General features: G+C 60.7%; 1 protein-coding gene across 12 annotated transcripts; it reads right to left on the reverse strand.

The window, feature by feature from the left end:
* Positions 1-52: 52 nt before the first annotated feature.
* TNNT3 (troponin T3, fast skeletal type) lies at positions 53-17434 on the reverse strand. Of its 12 annotated transcripts, none has more exons than XM_088789808.1 (18): positions 17323-17434; positions 14421-14452; positions 14251-14264; positions 13771-13788; positions 12417-12437; positions 12205-12219; positions 11122-11133; positions 10871-10885; positions 8675-8710; positions 7998-8016; positions 5301-5346; positions 4385-4501; positions 4213-4290; positions 3813-3926; positions 3593-3702; positions 3332-3422; positions 1829-1869; positions 53-280 (listed from the first exon to the last, which is right to left on the reverse strand). In XM_088789808.1, exons 2-18 carry the CDS (start codon positions 14435-14437, stop codon positions 226-228), a joined length of 819 nt encoding a protein of 272 aa, XP_088645934.1. In that variant the 5' UTR covers positions 14438-14452; positions 17323-17434; the 3' UTR covers positions 53-225. The 12 variants fall into 12 exon arrangements, with proteins under 12 accessions (XP_088645934.1, XP_088645931.1, XP_088645933.1 ...); XM_088789805.1 differs by having other exon boundaries at positions 12205-12285; XM_088789807.1 differs by having other exon boundaries at positions 8675-8707; positions 12417-12440.
* Between the last annotated feature and the right edge of the window lie 1152 nt (positions 17435-18586).

The raw sequence follows: 18586 nt of genomic DNA on the forward strand, positions 1-18586 counted from the left end.
TCCTCAAACCCCCCCCTTCAAGACCCCTATCCATGAGCCAGCACACAGCTGGTAGAGGGGAGTCTGATAGCTTTATTCACAGACCCCAGGGGGTAGGGGCATTGAGGACAGAGATGTGAGGGGTTCTCCGGAGTGGGCCCTCTGCCCCCAGGCCTGGGGGCCAGACACCAGCATGTGGGCTGCACGTGCCCAGGGTCTCTGCCTCGGGGGGCCTTTCCAGCTGCTTTACTTCCAGCGCCCGCCGACTTTGCCCTTGGCCCCGGCCCCAGCCTTCTTGCTGCTGCAAACGGGAAGCAAGTTGGTGCTGAGTGTCAGGGTGTCCTGGACCCTGGCCGAGGCCCCTCCCCAGCCCCCGGCGGACCCCCGGTCCTGACAGCTCTGCCCACCCAGGCTGCTAGCAGGGCGATGGGCCCGGCCTGGCCCCCAAAACCCCCGGCACACACTCCTCGCTCTGTCCATTTGTCCAAGCAGCAGCGACTCACCTGTGCCTGGCCCTGCTGGCCCTGGGCGGCCTTGTCCTGAGGCGGTTAGTGTGGTTAGGACAGGGACCCCACTTAAGGCTGACACGAGGCCCGCCCTGGAAGCTGTCTCTCCACATGGCTTTCATCTCCCCAGTGACTTTGGCCAGGGCATAGTGTGCCCCCTGGGTCACAGCCTCCTGGGCCCAGGAGCCTGGAGAAGTGGGCTATTCTGGTCCATCACTCTGGGTTGCCAGTTCAGGCCTGATGAACTCGGGACCTGTGAGGCCCGTGTCTCATTCCAGAGTCTCAGCCCCTTGGCCACCAGCTAGAGCGGGACCTTGGGGACAGGAGGTCACCACCTGGGGGTGGCGGTCCTCAGGAGTCTGCCCCTTCTGTCTGAGGCCCTTTGCACGCCAGTGAGCTGGGTGCTGGGTTAGGTGAGATGGGTGGGAGAGCCACACTGTGTGAGCCCTGAGGCTGGCCTTTGTGGACAGCTGGCTGGAGAGAGCCAAGGCTGACTTCAGGAGAAGGCCTGGCAATGGTGGCCTATGGCCCATGTCCTGCAGAAGCCAGCCTGAGGGCTCTTCCATGCATGCATACACATGCACACACACACGCACACACACATACACACATGCACACCTTGCCAAATGGCCCACTCTCAGGGACCTGCATCACCCCTGCCCCATACAACAGAGCCAGGGAGGAGGGGTGTCACCTTCTCCAGCCTCCAGGGAGGAAGAGCCCATCCCTGGGAGCAGCAAGGAGGCAGAGAAACACCTCCTTAAACCTCCCAACTCCAAGCCATCCTGGGCACACTGCAGTCCCTAGAGTGTGGCTGGCTCAGCCCAAGCTTGGAGATAAAACCCCAGAAGCGAGACAGCCGAGCACAGGCCCCAACCAAAGGGAGCTGCCACAGCCTTCTGGGCCTCTCTAGCAGCTGTTGCCATGGATTCCCTGGAACCTGGGCCAATTGGACAGACAGGTTCACCATCCCGAAGAACCGGGGTCGCAGAGGGACTGGTGACAAGTGCAGGTCTCCTCATTCCCTGTCCCATGTCACCTTTGAAGTGACATGCTACCAGGACGTCCTGGAGCCCAAGCTGGCTTTCCAGGCCCTCTGAAGGCTGCCCAGAACCACCCACACCTCCTGTTGGCCCCTCTCCAAGCTGCCGTCCTCCTGGGCTCAGGGCAGGGCCTGCACATGCTGGCTCCAGGGGCCACCTCGGTTAGTCTTGTCACTGCTCTGCTGAGGGACGGCTGCCACTGGGACTGGCTTAAATCGCCGGGCCCTGGGTGGGGCAGTGGCAGCCGTCCCCAAGGGCCATGTGCCTGGTGCAGAGCAAGGGATTGGCAGGGCTACTCACTGCTTCTGGGCCTGGTCAATACGGCTCCTGAGGTTGGTGATCTGTGAACAACACGGACGACTTACCGTGACGTCCTCATCGGGCCAGGCAGGGCGTGGGCGCACACACCCTTCCTCACCGCAGGCCTCCTCCAGTGGCCCTGGCAAGGCCTTGGTGCCACACGAGGGCCACTCACTCCCTTACTGTGTCCTGCCTCCTCTGGCTGGAGCACACTGTCCATTAGCCCTCAGGCTTGTATCTCTGACTTACTGTTGGTGGCGTGCCCTGGAGACCTGGGCTAGACACACAGCAGCTCCGGAGCCCGCCACTTACCTTCCCGCCTGCGAGGGGATGTGGGGCAGGGGGCATGGGTCGGGAGGAGAGGCTCTGCCCGCTGAGTTCAGAGCCACCGTCTCCTTGCCCCAGCTGTTCCCTCCTCCTGACTGCCCAGGGGGGAGGCTCAGGGAAAGGCAAGGCCCTTCCCGCCTGCTGCAAAGGACAGCAGGCCAGTCTCAGAAGCCACTTGGTTGCAGGCAGGAGGGAGGAGGCAGGGGCAGGAGGAGGGGAAGGCCTCCGTCATCGCCATGCCCACTGCCACCAACATCCTCTACGACCCTGGGTTCTGCCATGCGAGAGGTTCACCGTGCACTGCACACCATGAGCCTGGTCCAGGCTGGACCCGGCTACTTACAACTTGGCCAGCATCTCCACTCTGGCCCGGATGTTCATGATCTGGAAAGGCCAAATGGTTACCGGGCTGGGTGGGTGGCTGAGGCCCCGGCCAGGCCGGGACCTCGTGGTTCCTCCAGTCCCCGGGGACCCTCTCTGTGGGCAGCACATGAGTGTGCCTGTGCCAGGAGGCAGTGGAGCCGGTCTGGCTCCGCACGGTGCAGCCCACTTCTACAGGCCAGCCCTCCCAGGGGACCACTGAGAGAGGACAGTGCTGTGCCCCAAGCCTGGACCCTCCATGCTTGCAGGAAGTGTGTGCTCCTGGGGCGGCCAGCAAGGGGAATGATTGTCGTCCCCACGCGGACTCGGGGGCAGCGTCTGCACAGGCTTCTGCTCTGAGTCATGAGCCCCTGTCAGAGGACTCGGCCACCCTCCAGAGGGGCACCGTCTGCGCCCTCCAGTCCCAGCTGCCCGGTGGGGTGCGTGACACCCCTAGGGGCTCTGAGGAAACAGATATCTTGGTGGCAGTGTGTCCGGGACTTGGGGTTGCAGAGAAGGCTGTAGGAAGAGGACACCCCAGTGCCAGAGGGACATAATGCTGCCCTGGGGACTTTCTACAAGCCCCAGGCGATTCAGAAACTGGACCCGACACCTCTGTCCGCTGCTCCTTCACGTGACACTCAGAGCAGCGGCTGATTGCCCAGAGCACGGAGGACACCTGGGGGAGCAGGAGACCAGGGTCCGTGTGTGGGGACAGCCTGTATCAGTTTCTCAGGGGCCAGGTCCGTGGGGACTCAGGCAGGTGGGTGGCAGGTGAGATCCAGGGGCCCGAGGCCCACAGGCGCCTGCACTCACGTCGTATTTCTGGCGTTTCAGCTTCTCCCCAAACTCAAACTTCTCGGTCTCCAGTTGGTACAGGGTGTCCCACAGCTCCTTGGCCTTGTCCCTGGGGAGTGGCAAAGGTCAGGCGTGGCCAGATAAGCCCTGGAAGGCAGGGCCCAGGCCACCCGTTGTCCTCCTCCGGCCCCAGTGGCCTCACAGAAACCCCAAGGCTGGTGGTTTCAGGGAGGCCTCTGCCACCAGGACCCCTGGTCTGGGCCACAGTGCCCCCCTCACCTCAGCTTGTCTTCACTGAGATGGTCAATGTTGAGGGGCTTGCGCCTCTCAGCCAGAATCTTCTTCTTCATTTCCCGGGCCGTCTGCTTCTTGCCTCTCTTCTGGTCGGCCTGGTGGGACAGAGCGGAGGGGCCTGACCTCGGGTGGGGAACGCTGCCCTGTGCACTGCCCAGCCCGCAGGCGGGTGGCGGCGGCCCCGGCCCTGCACCCCTGCACTCACCTTGGCCAGGTAGCTGCTGTAGGTCGCGCCCATGGAGGACAGAGCCTTCTTCTTCTTGAGGTCGTCCTCAGCTCTCCTCTTGGCATCTTCCTCCTCCCTCCGGGCTTTCTCCTCCTGTGGAGACCCCACCCCCACGACCTTGAGGGCTGGGCCAGGGCTGCCCTCTCCGGGCAGGCTTCCACACTTTGCCCTGGCTTGGAACTTTCTAGAAGCTCCAGGCCCTGATCAGGGTATGCCCTCCCACAGGGATTCTGCAGGGCAAAGGACACTTAGCCCGTGGCTGCGGTCACTGGCCAATGTCGGGGGAACCTCAGGAGAAGAAAGGACAGAGACCCTGGCGTTTCTCCAGCCCGCGGTCAGCGGCTCAGGGTGCGGGTGGAGGAGGGGCGCCCGGCCTCACCGCCAGCCTGTTCTGGCGCTCGCGCTCCTTCTCTGCCCGGATCCTCTGCTGTTCAGCCCTCTCCGCTCGGCGCTTCTCCTGCAGCCAGAGGAGCCCATCAGCTGAGCCCGGCCAACCCTGGCCCCTCCGAGCGGGCCCAGCAGCCCCCGCCCCCGGGACTGGCCCCACTCACGATCCTCTCCTTGAGCGCAATCAGCTCCTCTTCCTCTTTCTTCCGAGCCTCAAAGTGGCTGTCGATGAGCGCCTGCAGCTCCATGAGGTCCTTGTTCTGGCGCTTCTTCTGGATGTCCTGTGGGTGGGACACGCCCGTCACACCCCTCGTCCCGCAGCTCGGAGCTCGGCCACCCATGCCCCAGCAGAGAAGCCCTGAGTCCTCTGGCCAATACGAAAGCTGGGAGCAGCAAGGGAGCTCTGCCCTCGCCACAGCCCCATGGCCCTGCCCTGCTGGGGGCTCAGAGCTGGCAGATTCCTGAGCCACAGGGCAGGGACAGTGCCAACCCCGCCATGGCTGAGTCCAGGCCCGGCATAGCTGTGAGGTCCTCAGAACCCCTCCACCTACCCCGATGGACTAACGCTGACTAAGCCCTGGCACCGTCCTCAGATGTGTCCTGCATGGACCAGGCAGAGGGGAAACTAGTGAGCCAGTGGTTTGTTGAAGAGACACATGGATGGGCGGGTGAGTGGATGAGGGACAAAAGAATAGGCAAAGATAAGGATGGATGGACGAGTGGATGGAAGGATGAATATGGGCAGATGGATGGATGATGATGGATGAAATGGGTGGGTGGAGGGAGGATGGAAGAGGAAGAGAGGGACGATGGATGGGTGATGGATGGGTGGAGAGGTGGAGGAATGGGTGAGTGCATGGCCTGGTGACTAGATGAATGGATGGATGGAGGAGAGAAGAATGGTGGGGGGAGATGTCTATCGCTGGAAAGTTTCCTCCAGTCCATGAATAAATGAAAGCAAAATTGCCTGGGACCAGGAAGGCCTAGCAGTGACTGCTGGAGAGACGATCTTCTTGGGCCTGGAGGCTGACGACTGGGGTTGGGGGTGGCGGGTGAGTTGATTGGGTTCCAGAAACTTACATCGAAGTCTACTTTCTCCCCTTCTGGGATCTTAGGCGCAGTGAGTCTGAAGAGGAGAGAGAAGCTCATGAGCAGGGACAAGTGGGCGCCCACAAGGACAGTTGGTCTGACCCAACGTGGCCTGGCCCCAGGCTGACCCTCCACTCTTCTCGCCCTGGCACCTGGCTCGGCACATTGCCTGACCCTTGTTCTTATCAGATGAATAACCCACTGTCCCCAGGGTGGCTTGACCCCCTTCAAGAAGATTTCAACCTCTTTCTGTCCCTCTGTTTTGCCAGGTTCTGGACATCGAGGGCTGTTTCACCCCCAACTGTCCAGGAAAGGCACCCTCAGTTTCTTTCTCAAACAAATAAACAGATGCCACTGGGTCAGACAAGGAGGCAGGGTGGTCACCGCAGGTCCTCCGGAGTTGGGGTGGGGAGGGCATTGGCTTCTGTGGTCAGGAATGCCTGTCTCACCCCTTTGTGTTTCTGTGGCCCCTCTTTAATCTTTCTTTCTGGGGACCCAAAAGGGGGACTAGGCAGAAAGCAGTTTGAAGAAGAAAGGAGCCCCCACCCCCACCCCACCCCGCCCCCGCCCCCGCCCCAGCCCCAGCCCCGGCTGTAAGGAGCCATGAGTCTTGCTCCTTCCCCCAATGCATTCCAGATGGAGCAAAGAGTTAAAACGACAACAACAATTTTTTAAAACAAGCCATAGAAGAAAGTGGAACTGAATATCGATCAAACTGCTGGACCGGGAAAGGATTTTCTAAGCTCAGAGGTCCCGCTGAGGAAAAGATGGCCAGATGATTCCATGCAAATGAAAAACTTATGTATGTGAAAAAAGGCAAAAATTGAAAAGGGGAGGGGGAAACCCAGACTAGAAAAATATTTTCAGCAAATACAGAGAAGACTTATATCGTTATGCAAACGGATGATTAAGAAAACATAGGGCTGTCTGTGTTAGATGGATGGGCAGAGGGCATAAGCCACGATTCTCAAAGAAGAAAGAGCACCAGTTAACAAACAGGGGAAGGTTTGCCTGCAGTAATCAAAGGAATGCAACGGAAACAGCCCTGAGAGGCCCTTTCCCATCCATCAGTGGCTCCTTGGGTCCAGCGGTGTGGGGCGCAGACCCGCTCACGTCCACGTAGGAGACCGCGCTGGCAAGCCCCTCGTGGAAAGCCATTTGGCAGGGATGTCAAAAGCCTTAAGAGCGTTCATACTCTGACCCATTAATTCCAGTTCTGGGAATGTGGCCTAGGGAAATAACCCAAAAGACAGAAAATGCTTTCCACCCAGCGTTATTTATGATAGTAAAATATTGGGGAAAGCCTGAACCTCCTGCACTGGGGGAATGGTTAGGAAAATTATGGTTTGTCCAATTGATGGAATATTATGTGGCCATTCAAAATATTTAAGAAGACTATGTAAAAACATGGAAAAATACTTATGAATAGTGCTACATTTTAAAAAAAGCAGAATTCAAGGTTGTATAGACAGTACAGTGTTTGAAAAACAGCTCAGAGTTTAAATCTTTTTTTCCAAGCCCGACGCATGGAAAAAGAGTAGGAAGAAATAAGCCTTTTTTTTTCTTTCTCCTCTTTTCCGCAGTCTGGCTGGCTGGGTGGGAGTTATAGATGATTTTTTTTTCTTCATTGGACTTTTATGTATTTTCCAAATTTTCTTTAATGAGGTGTTTTATTTTCATAATGAAAACACAAACATTTTTTTAAAACTAGAAAATATCTTGGGATCCGGCAGCTTTATTTAAAATTGCTGAAAAATAAAGTGCAACGGATGGAAACGTGCTGGCTGTGTGCTTCACGTGCTCTCAGTCTTCTGCTGGGAGCCCCTCACACCTCCCCCTGCGGGGAGCCTGGCGGTGCCAGGACTCAAGTCCCATGTCCCATCTCATGCGAGCAAACGCAGGCACGAATATGCACGGGGATAAAAGAGCTGAACCGCTACAAAGCTCTGGCTTGAAACCAAATCTCTGAAATACTCACAAGTGGGTGAAATGTGGGAAAGACCCTCCCAACCAGGATGATGTTTCCCAGGGGCTCAGAGGCCCCAGGGCAGTGAAAGGTCGGGGGAAGGGGGATGGGTCTGGGCTAGGTGTTGTTCTGAAGTGGGTTTCAGGGGCAAGGCCCTCCCTCCCACCCACCCTGCTTTCGTGTCTGTTGCACATCTGGGGCCTTGTGAGACCCACAGCACGGCGTGGCATGGCGGGGTCCAAAGAGGGCAAGGAGAGCTCCATGGGGACCCCCTCTGTGTTTCTCCCCCAACTACTGTGCCCCTGCTTCCTTGGCCCATAGCCTTCTCCTACAGGAAGTCCTTCTTGCCTACACTGGGTGGCCCAGGTCAGAGCCACAGCCTGCTGCCACCCCCTCCCCAGTCCACCTCTGCTCTCCATGGAGGAGTCTGGCCCCCACCTATGGGGGACAAAAGGGGCTGCCCCAAGTAATCTCACCCTCCCAAATCACCCTCATCAGATACGTAGAATTGTAAACTCCAAGTTGAGGGGCAAAGAAAGAAGTGACCAGCTTCTCTCAGGGTTTTAGGTGCCAACTCGGCCCCCACAGAGCTTAAATGTCTGTCTTCCCCTGGGGCCAGCCGGGCCCCAGCCCCGGTGGGTGACGTGGCCCGCATCCAGCCAGCACAGTTTCCCTCCAGGCGTGGCCCACCCGGGTTCAGTCTGCCCGCGCCCTGTACTCACTTGGGTCTTGGCTTCTCCTCTGATCACCACAGTGACGGCAGGCATGGAAAGAGGGGAGAGAGAGGCCACATGAGACTGGGGCCCATTCCTGACCACGGGCCCCTGGGGATCACCTAGCTGGGCGCTTGCTGGGCTCAGGCCTGTAGGGCTGCCTGTTCTTCTTCCGCTGAGCCCACCACCCACCCACCTGACCCACCAGGACAAGAGAGTCTTGTCCCCACTAAGGGCCAGCAAAAGTCCCTGTGGACTCCAAGGAGAGCTTGGGGTGGAGAACCAGGATGTGGGGAGGGAGACGGCTGAAAGGAAGAAGGAAGGAATGGAGATGAGGGAAGGCAAGAGAGGCCGGAGAGAATGAAGGGAGAGGCCAGGCGAAGGAGGAGGTGGTCCGATGGGAGGGGGTGAAGACGGGTGAGGAGGGGAGGAAGCATGCCCCTAGCCAGGCTCCTAGTCTGCTGGCCCTCCCACCGACCACCCCACCTCCGTGCTGGGCAGAAGCTCAGCGGGCGACAGCGCCTGCAAGACCCCGCTGTGGAGCCCATGGCGGTAGCCCATGCGAAGCAGCCTGGCCTGGCCCTCGGAGGGAGGGAGATGGCTGGAGAGCCAGCAAGACAGACGCCAGGCTGGCGGGCAGGTCCTGTCCCTCTCAGGGTCACCGAAGCCTGGGACGCGGCCCTTACCTTCCTCTTCCTCCCGTTCTTCCTCTGCGGCTTCTTCTGGGCATAAGCATACATGCAAGAGAAAAGCCGGCGAGGCTGCGGGGAGCGTCCGTGCGAGCTGCGGCGCGGGCATGGAGCAGCTCCTGGACCCTCGTCCCCATGGGCACGTTGGCCTGGACCCCGTTAGTGTCCCCAGTGGGGGTCAGAGAATGACTGTTTGGGGCGTGGGTGCAGGAGCTGGGTGCGGCCATGCTGTGGGTGGCCCAGAGACCCCCACCCACCCGGGAGGCCTGGCAGGGAGTGGAGGCCTTCGCGGCCTGAGGGTGCTGGCTGCTGGCTTCTCTGAGTCTTTCCACGGAGGCTGAAGGGGCCCACGTTGGAAAGCTGAGATCCTCCCCGACATGGTAGCCTTGGAGCTGGGGGTGGATCGTTGTGGGGGCCTGACTCCTGGGTCTGGTTGGGTTGAAACCCAGCAGGTCCAGAACAATGAGGTGAAGCTAGCCTGTTGGTGCCTCGCGCCCGCAGAAGCCTTGCTGGTTTGAGCCCAAGGGAGCCAAGGGAGCCCTCAGGCCTAGCCAGCTCTCCACTATTCCCCCCAGGGGCCCGAGGGGCCCAGGCCTGCTCTCCCTGCCTCCCTAGGGAGCCTGCCCCTGACCTGGAAGAGGCTTCTCTTCCCTCCCACCTCTGGGTCACCTCCGGGGCCTGCCCTGTGGCAGGTGGCTGGTTGTCCAGGCTGGAGCCTGCAGACCCTACACGAGACCCCCAGCTGCCTGGGTGGACCTGGCCGCCCACACGTAGGGGCTGCTTCCCTTCATCAGCCCCACCCCCAGGGCCCTGGGGAGGTCCTGGCTATCCTGGCCGTAGCTGGGGTCTGTAGCTGGTCTGGCAGCATCTGACCCAGCCCCCAGTCGCTGCTCTGGGCCCTTTGGTGGTGCTGACAGAGCAGGAAGGCCCAGCTGAGAAGCCGTCCTTGACCACGTGTGCTCCTTCCTCTGCTCCTGCCTGTGGCCAGCAGACCTGTCGGGGGAGGGGTGGGGTTCCGGCCTCACCAGGCCCTGGCCTGTGTGTGCGCTTTGCAGACCCTCCCCTAGAGTCCCCGGAGCTGTGCCTCACTGGGGTTGCTTAGGAGCTGGCACATGGCCCTTTGCAGGTGGGCCTGACGTCACCATCAGCCAGCACCCTGGGGCGAGGGTGTTTGGGGAACAGAAGGCTGGTCAAGGGGTGGGAGGCAGGGCTTGGTGAGGGAAGGAAATGGGCTGCTGGGGCCTGGCCTTCTGCGGGGGCCTGGCTGGGCCCGGGGGTCTGGGAGGCTGGGGGCCTGACCAAGAGCTGGAGGGAAGAGCCGCCATGCAGCTAAGCCCCCCGCAGACGGCCTGGAAACCCCACCTCCTGTCTGTCTGTCTATCTGCTTTGGGGCTGGTTCAGGTGACCTGGTGACGTTGCAGCCCCTACAGGCCTATTCCCTGGACATTTTCTGCCTGCTCGGCCACCACTTAATGTCCCTCTGAGGCTAGGGAAGGAAAGACAGCTTTGAGGACGTGCTCGGGGTTCGAGCCCAACTGGGAGGCCTCTTGAAGCCTCACTGAGGCGCCCCCTGACTAGAGCCTGCAGCTCCCCTACCCCCAGCTGCTGGTGGGAGGGCGGGCCTAGCAGGGGCTCCTCACTCCTGGGCCCAGCTGGCCCAGACCCAGGCGCTGGGTGGGTCACTGGGACCTGACTGCTTGCCTTTTTGCACTCAAGGCCCCTGGTGGTCTGGGGCTCAGCCTGACTTTACGCTCCGCCTCACTCCGCCCCCTGCCCTCCTGCCAGCCTCACCTCTCCCCACTTGCCCTCTGGTTTGCAGGGTGTAAGCACAGGTCCTCTTTCTCCTTCTCTGCCCTTCCTCCACTCCATTCTGCTGGATCCAGAGGGTCCCAGTGGACCCCAGAGCCGTCCTCCCAAGGCCTGCACCCCTCTCGGGACCTGTACTCAGCTTGACCTGGAGGATGGCTGCCCCCACCTTCCTGCTGGTGGCGAGGAAGCGCCTCAGTCCCCCAGCCCTGACTGCTGTCTGCCAGGGAGGCCAGGAGGAAGCCTGCACCCCTTCAGCAAGCCTTGCCTGAGCCAGCACTCCAGGCGCAACCTGGCCCCACTCTGACAGTCATGCAGGCAGGGAGGGAGCGGGGAAGAGAGGACTGGAGGATGAGGCAGGGCTCCCGCCTTGTGGGGAGAATGTACCTTCTTGGACCTCCTCTGTGGAAGCAGCACCGTGTGGGGAGAGAGAGGGAAGAGAATCAGCTGTGACCTTGGGGCAGCGACAAGGGCAGGGGTGGGGAGGGGGCAGACAGGCAACAGGAGGTTGGGTCAAACAGCCACGCTGTGAGTAGGTTACATGGCCTCTTGTTCCTTCTGGGCCAGGCGCCTACTCCCCTCACGCACGGCCACGTGGGTGCACACACGCCACATGGGACTGACGTCATGGCACATACCTGGTTCAGGAGCTTCGAGGGGTGAGGAGGGCCATAGAACAAGAGGCAAGGTCACAGGTCAGAGGTCAAAGGAGAAAGGATCCGAGGTTAATGTACACAGCTGGTCGCCACTCAGGAGGGTCAGTGGTGGCCAAGGCCGAGGGGGGGGAGCATGCGGGAAGCGAGCAGGACATGGTCAGTGTTGGCCCTGGGGTGCCGTCACACCCCAATCCTGTCCTCACCTCAAGGACGGGGAAACCAGGGCTCAAAGGCAGAGTTTCGACCTCTGGCTCTTGCTTTTGTTGGGACAACACTGCTTTGGCCATGGGGACATTGGGGTTCCCGCCTGTCCTCAGGCCCCTGGAAGGACTTCCACTTGAGGACGCAGAAGCCCATGCTCGGGGTTGTGGCTGGGGGTAGCTCAGCACCCCCAGCAAGGGCAAGGCCTGCAGCCCAGGGCAGCGTGCCTAGAGGACACCAGCTTCCTGCCCCCTGGAGAGAGGGGCACTGATGCCCCTTTCTTTCCCAGCCTCTGAGGGTGTGTGGACATAGGGCACAAGGCCTCAGCTGCTTTGTCCACTCATATCCCAAGGAGGAGGCCCACTGGGGCAGGTTGGAGGGGTGGCCAGGGAGTGACAGGGGCCCTGCTAGGGGCTGACGGGCCTGGGCTGGGGGTGCAGCCCTCGCCCCAAGGCCAGGCTGCAGGGGTTACCCTCTGTTTCCCTCTGCTCACCTGGGAACTTGTCTGGGGCCCTGACCTGGCTGAGGGGTGAGACGCCACGTGGGCTCTCAGTTACCCAGCCTAGGGCCAAGGGTTCATTTAAGGGATGGAGGGTCCAGGCCACCCTGCATCTGGTCCAGCAGTCTCCTACTGCTGGGGATGACCTCTACACAGCACAGCCCATGTCGGGGAGTGCGCAGTTCTCGGGATCCCCCCAATTGGTCAAGCACTGATCATGGTTAGTGGGTTATTTTGGAGCCACATGTGGGGGCCCCTTGGCTGGCTGGCGCCTCGATGGGTCCTGGCTCTCTCCCCAACCCCTGCGTGGGCTCCAGCCAGAACTTGGGCCCCACATGGGGACCAGAAGTCCTGTGTGTTCATACCTTCCTCATGGACTTCTGCAGGCGGAGGGGTGCCGGGTGCGGGCGGCAGGGGGAGAGAGAGAAGGTCAGACCAGGAGCACACTGCACGTCCGTAGGGATGGGGGTCATGACAGAGCGGAGGGGTGGAGCTCACAGGGTCACTGAGAGGGTGAAGGTTGGTGGGATGGGTGAGCTGGAGGGTCATGTGGGCCGGGGTCCTGGTCCCTGCTTACCTTCTTCCTGAGCTTCAGCTTCTTCTGAGGCGGGAGCAGCAGGGAGCAGGAGGGAGAGAGGGAACAAGGGCAGTCATTAGGCGGGCATGCTGGAGTGGCTGAAAACGGAGGCTGGCACCCTGAGAAGGGGCAGTGGGCACTCCAGGTTGGAGCAGGAAAACTCCAGTCCCGCATTGGTGGCCCTCAGCAGCCCACCCCATAACACAGCGATGCTTGGGGCGCCCACTCAGAGGCCGAGGGCCGGGGCCCTGCCTCTGCAGTACCGCCTCCTCCTAGGCGTTGGGGGACCCTGAAACCCTCAGCCCCGGGGCCTGCTGCTCGCCCGAGCACTGAGGTGTCTGTGCATGGGACAGTCTGGCTCGGTCTTGTTCTGGGGGTGTCGGAAGTGAGGACTGGATGAAATCCACATGCTATAAGAGAATGCCAATGCCCAGGAGAATGTCCGAGTGGGCAGGGCGGCTTCTGAGTGGGCCCGAAGGTGATGGTGGTGCTGTGAGGGTCTTGGAGGAAACAGATGCTGGGACCCTGCCCACCGGCCACACTATTCCCCCAGGAAAGGGCTGGCTCCCCAGGACCACAGTTCCCACTCAGAAGGAGTCTTTCCACCTTTTCAGCAGAAAAAGAAATATTTGCTCACGTTGTTAGGGGAGCCAAGTGTTTTCAAAATATTTTCAAAACATAGCGCCCAGAAACGCCTCACAGGAGAGTCCTGCTGGGAAGGGTGCGTGAAAGCACTCCCAAGGTTGAGTGGGTGCCAGGGGGTTGGGAGGACCTCCCATCCGAGCCTGAGAACGGCCTCTCCGCATAGTTCCCAGGTGCACTGCCCGGGCACGACCGAGAGGTTCCCACAGACGCCAGGTGGGCCTGAGGGAGGGGGCTCCAGATTACGCCCGAAGGTTACATACTGAGGAAGGGGAAGATGCTGAGAGAGAGAGAGAGATGCAGAGAGACAGAGAGAGAGAGAGAGAGAGACAGAGAGGGAGAGAGAGAGAGGCAGAGGAGCTAGAAAGAGCTACAGACAGAGACAGAGCGACAGCCCCAGAGCTGTTGTGAGGCAGCGAGGGCCTGCACAACCAGACTTGATATTAATGAGAGTCAGTCTTAACGACCAAATCCCAGCGAACAGCACCACCACGGACATGGTGAGGATGGAGGATTGATGAGTGATTAATGAGCGTTTGTCTATTAATTGATAAAGAGATGAGAGGTTAGCAGTGACGGCCAATGGAAATTAGTGGTGAGGCAGGTGGACGGTTAACTGCAGAGCCCGCGGAGGCCCCCCGACGTGCAGGACAGAAGGGTTGAGTTCAGGGGGGAGGTTTGGGTGGGGGACTCCAGGGGCTGCTGCAATTACCTTCCTCCTCGCACTGTTCTGTAATGGGGTGGGAGAAAGGGGAGGAACGTGTTAGCAGGGCAGCCCAAGCCGGTCCTCAGGCCCAAAGGAGGCCGCCTGGTGCCAGAGGACGCAGAGGCTCTGGTGACGACAGTGGCGTTCGGGCAGAGGTCTGGGCCCCGGATGCCCGTGTCTTAATGGGGGAGCATGGCGGAGAGTGGCCAGGCCCGTAGGCCGCCAGGGACCCTTGCAGTGCAGGCTGGGTGGTGTGCAGGGCAAGGCTCACGTGGGACCACATCTCAGGGATGTGACCTTTGAGACAGAAGAGGCCTCGGGTGCAGGGGTAAGAGTGAGGAGCCCGTTTTCAGAAGGGTGGGGTCTGCCAAATGGGGCAAACCTAGACTTCTACCAGGGGTCCCCAAGGAGAGACATACTGTCTACCAGCGGTGGATCGCTTCCCCAAGGGGCCATGCAGAGAGAGGACGTAGCTTTGACACTTACCCTCCACCTGTTCACTGCGGTGGGGGAGAGAGAGAGAGAGAGAGAGAGAGAGGAGAGGGTGAGGGGCTTTCGCTCAGCTCAGCAGGTTCTGACACACACCAAGTCCTCAACCTCTGAACACAGCCCAGGGGTCCCGAGGCGGGTGGGGTGGCTATGCAGATGATACTCACACTTCCTCGTCAGACATGGTGGTGGGCTGTTTCTGTAGGGGGAGGGGGAGACCAAGACCACAGTTAGGAGCTGCCTTGGACCAGAGGTGCTGGAAGGGGTGGGGTGTGGGTGTGCGAGGGGACATCCACGGGCAGGGGTGGAGGGTTCCCCGGCCTGGTGTGGCCTCTCATGAGGCCCCTCACTTTCTCTAAGGCCCCAGCCCCAGATCCCACACCCCCTTCCTGCCCTGGCTCCAGCCCGGATGGGATGTTGGAAAGTCATGACGTCCACCCCCCACCCCAGGACAGACATGTCCTCTACAGCATTCCCGAGGGGGCCTGTCCAGGTTGCTCTGGACACTGCACAAGACTTGCTGACACTGATTCAAACCAGCCCTTGGGCAAAGCTGGGGGCTCCCTGGGAACCCCTAGGTTACAGAGCCCAGCAACCTGAAATGCGTGTACTGGACTTCCCTGGTCTTCCCACCCCACTGTCCCCACGAGAACCTCTCTTACTGATGTGAGCTCAAAGCTCCCTTCTCTGACCGATGCTTTCCTTTCAGGACTGTGTCCTCTTACAGGTGGCTCAGGGTCCCTTGCGTGTCCCCATAACCCTCTAGGGACTCCTCTTCCAAAATCACAAGACTGTACAAGCTGTTCTCCTTGTCTCTCCCTCACCCAACCAGGCAGCAGACTTGAGTCCCAAGCTCACGGGGATGGGTGGCGGCTATTTCCCTGTGTGTCCCCCCCATGCATGTGAGCTGCAAAACTGAGGGGACAGGCCCATCCCCCTAGCCCCGGTCCTGCTCTCCCGCCTGCTTTCCCGGGTCCGTGGGTGCTCTTGAATTTGTCAACGTCTCTGTGCCCCGGCCTGGCTGCACATGTCCAGGTGCGGCCGGCGCTGGGCCAGCACACTCGAGGACCGCCTTCCGGTGAGCCGACCACCATACACTCCTGAGCAGCCCGGGCCCTGGGAATGTTCCGAGCAGCTGCATCAGAACATTGGCCGGGGTTTTAAACAACCAAGTTTATGACAACACATTACAGCTCACTTGAAGACAATAGTTATGCCCCCCCAGGGAGCTTTGTATAAGAAAAACACAAGTTCATCATCTAAAAATGCATTTACGTCGCATTGCTAAGGTGGGAGCAGTTTTCCGAAGCCTCAGTCAAGAATGTTAATTTTCCCAGAGCAATTTCAGCTTCATGCGAAATTAACGAGCAGATCTCTGCTAACCCCTCCAGGAAGCTGGGCAGCCCTTCCCATCCCAGAGTTCCTCCCGGACTGTGCTGCCCCCCCAAGTTACAGCCTCCTGCCTTGTCTACAGCTGGGGTCTCACTGCTCCCCTGGCAGCCCAGCCCCTGCCTCCCAGCCTCCTCCAGGGCCACTCTCTGGAAGGTGGGGGGAGGGTCAGTGAGAGCCCAGGTCTCCCTCTGCTGCGCCCACTTCTCACCCTGGCAGTGCCTGACACCTGTCAGCCTCCTCAAGAGGGAACAGTCATGGCCCATGCCCAGGGAGGGGTTATTTTTAAGGATCCAGCGGCAGCTGAGGTGTCCAGAAATAGGTGCCCAAATCGGCCAAGGCTCCTCTGCCCAGAAACCCAAGACGGTGGGAGGGGGGCTGTGAGAGCAGCTGTCGGCTCAGGTCTTGGCCTTGGCCAGGCCACCCCCTCACCACGTCCCATTCCAGTTCTCCCAGACCAGCCTGAGTCTGAGGGCACCAAGGAGGGCTCCTGAACCTCAGGCAGGGTGCCCGTAGGGACCCCTTGCAACATGAGGCAGCAAAGGCCTACTCTCCAAGTGGGGAAACTGAGGCCTCTCCAGGCTGCTGCTCCTTTGCCCAGTGAGGCCCAGAGGGTGACCTCATGGGCTGCTCCATCGGGGAGGGGCAGAGGATGGGGTGTGCTTGGGGGCAGGGGGTGGCATTCCGACAGCTGAGAAGGAAACCAGTTGTCCATCTAATGTCCTGCCCTCAGAGGGGCGAGGGTGAAAATAGCCTCTGAGGTCAGTGTTCCTTGGGGGACACACACCCTCCTTCCCAGGTGACAAGATGTGCTGGGGGGTGGGGAGGCAGGAGGCCCTGCCACTCACTCGCTGTGAGCCCCTGACCGTGTCCCATCTGATGGTGGCTGCTTGCCCATCTGTCTCCTCCCAGGACGGCCGTAAAGACGGAAAAGGAGATACCAGTGAGGGAGCTCGGTCTGGGTGACGTCAGGAGGGACAGCTGAGTCCTGATCTGATGGGGACACCGAGAAGGGTGGAAAGGGTGCCAGGGCAAGGAGCATGGGGCAGCTCTCAGGAGCAGCCCTCCTCCCGCCTTGGGCAGAGGTGGCACGTGTCTTCTGGGCCAGCAGGACAGCGGTCCAGCTCCACACTCCTCCCTCTGTCCTGCCTCAGTTCTGGCCCTGTCCACTCCTGTCCTAGCCACTCTGCCCTGGGGTGACTGAGACAAGCCCCTGCCTTAGTTGTCAACGGCGATGGCCATTTGGGGCCCAGAGGCCCCGGCTCCTATGAGGAGTTGGCTGGCGCCCTGAGCTGAGTGGAGCCGGTGGGAAGGCCAGGATGGGCCTGGGGGTGAGCCAGGGCTTGGCAGCCGCACTGCAGCAGGCAGCCCTCGGAGCTCCGGGCAGCGCCCTTCCTGGCTGCACGGTCTCCAATCCCCCACCTCTCCCCAGCTCGCCTGGGAGCCCCACCTCCCTCCTTCGGGGGCGGGGGCTGCATTCTGGTGTGGAGTGGCTGCTCTCACACTGTTCTAAGAGCTCAGCACACGATGCTAGCCCCCCAGCCCCTTGGGGTCCCGGGTCATTGAGCCTCTTGGAAGCAGGGCATCCTGGAACCTCAGCATCCTGGGACCCCAGCATGTGCCTCAAACGCCGGGCAGGCCTCGCCCAGCCCCAGGCCAGCTGCTCTCGGCCATACCCACCTGTGGCCGAGTCTGGAGGAAGGGCTGGAGCTCCCTGTGGACAGGACCGTCTCAGGCAGTGCACGCACGGCCTTATGCCCTCATGTTATAGTGACACTTGATCTTTCCCAGCAGCGATTGGCCAGGGGCTGGGTGGCCGGGGCGCGTGGGGCGGGCGGGAAAGGGGCTGTGCCCATGCAGGCCCCTTACCAAGTATAGGAATAGCTGAGGAGGAGGCTCGAGGAGGTGAGGATGGGGACGTGTCTACAGAAGGAGGCAAGGTCCACCCTCCTCCCCCAGGAAGTGTCAGCTTCTATTTTTACTCCCCCGACAGCAGGCACATTCTTGATGGCTGAGGAGGATGCAGGAAGGTGTCGGGTGGCCCCAAGGACCCAGCAAAGGTTCTCCTTGGGACAGGCTGGTGCGGGGGTCCCCAGAGCTGGGACCCCAAGTTCCCCAGCCCAGCTGCCTCCTCCGTCCGAGGTGACGGTGGCAGTGCACTTTGCCCAGAAAAGGGGTCTGCACGGGCCAGGTTGCGTCACACATCATCCCCAGCCCACTCTGCCTCCCCCATCAGAGAAGTGACTGGGGCCCAGAAACCTCCATGGAATGGGTGACTCTGTGTCATCGGCCAAGCCCCCTTCACGTCCGAGCCACACTTCGCGGCCAGACCCGGTCCTCTGGGTAGATGCCATTGGGGCACGCAGAATAAATGGGCAAGAGAAATAAGTCCACCTGCAGGGGGCTGGCATGTCCCCTGGAGCTGGTGCCAGGGACCACCGCTCTGTTGTCAGCCTGGAGCTGGACCCCCCGTTAGGGGGTCCAAACCTTGCAGGGCTGTCTCCCACAGGCCGGGCTCCGTGTGCCACTCCCAGTGGGCTTGGCCAGTACCCATGGGGCTTGGCTTTTCTTTTCTCAGGACTCCAGGTGGCACCATCCAACCGGCAGACATCTCGCTCGAGCCTCTAGTGGTCCCCACATTCGCCAGTGAGACCATGAGGTCCCACAGCCCTGCCCTTTGGGTTAGGGAAACTGAGGCACAAGTGGGTTGAGAGCAGCCCGACACCTCCTTCCAGAAACCCCTGGGCACAGGCCAGGGCTAGCCGATCATGGACGATGAGGTCCATGGAACGGCTGATACACGGCAACAGCTGGTGGGCTGGCACCCAGGACAGGGGGTTCCAGGAGACGCTGGCGAGGTCCCTGCTCTCTGGAGGCTTAGAATCAGGGGCTTCAGGATGACCCCTAGCAAGAGACTCACACCCCAGCCCCAGCTCTAACTGCT

The sequence above is a fragment of the Rhinolophus sinicus genome, chromosome 14, assembly GCF_057876585.1.
Source record: "Rhinolophus sinicus isolate RSI-liver-muscle chromosome 14, RSI-T2T, whole genome shotgun sequence".
NCBI classification, from domain to species: domain Eukaryota; kingdom Metazoa; phylum Chordata; class Mammalia; order Chiroptera; family Rhinolophidae; genus Rhinolophus; species Rhinolophus sinicus.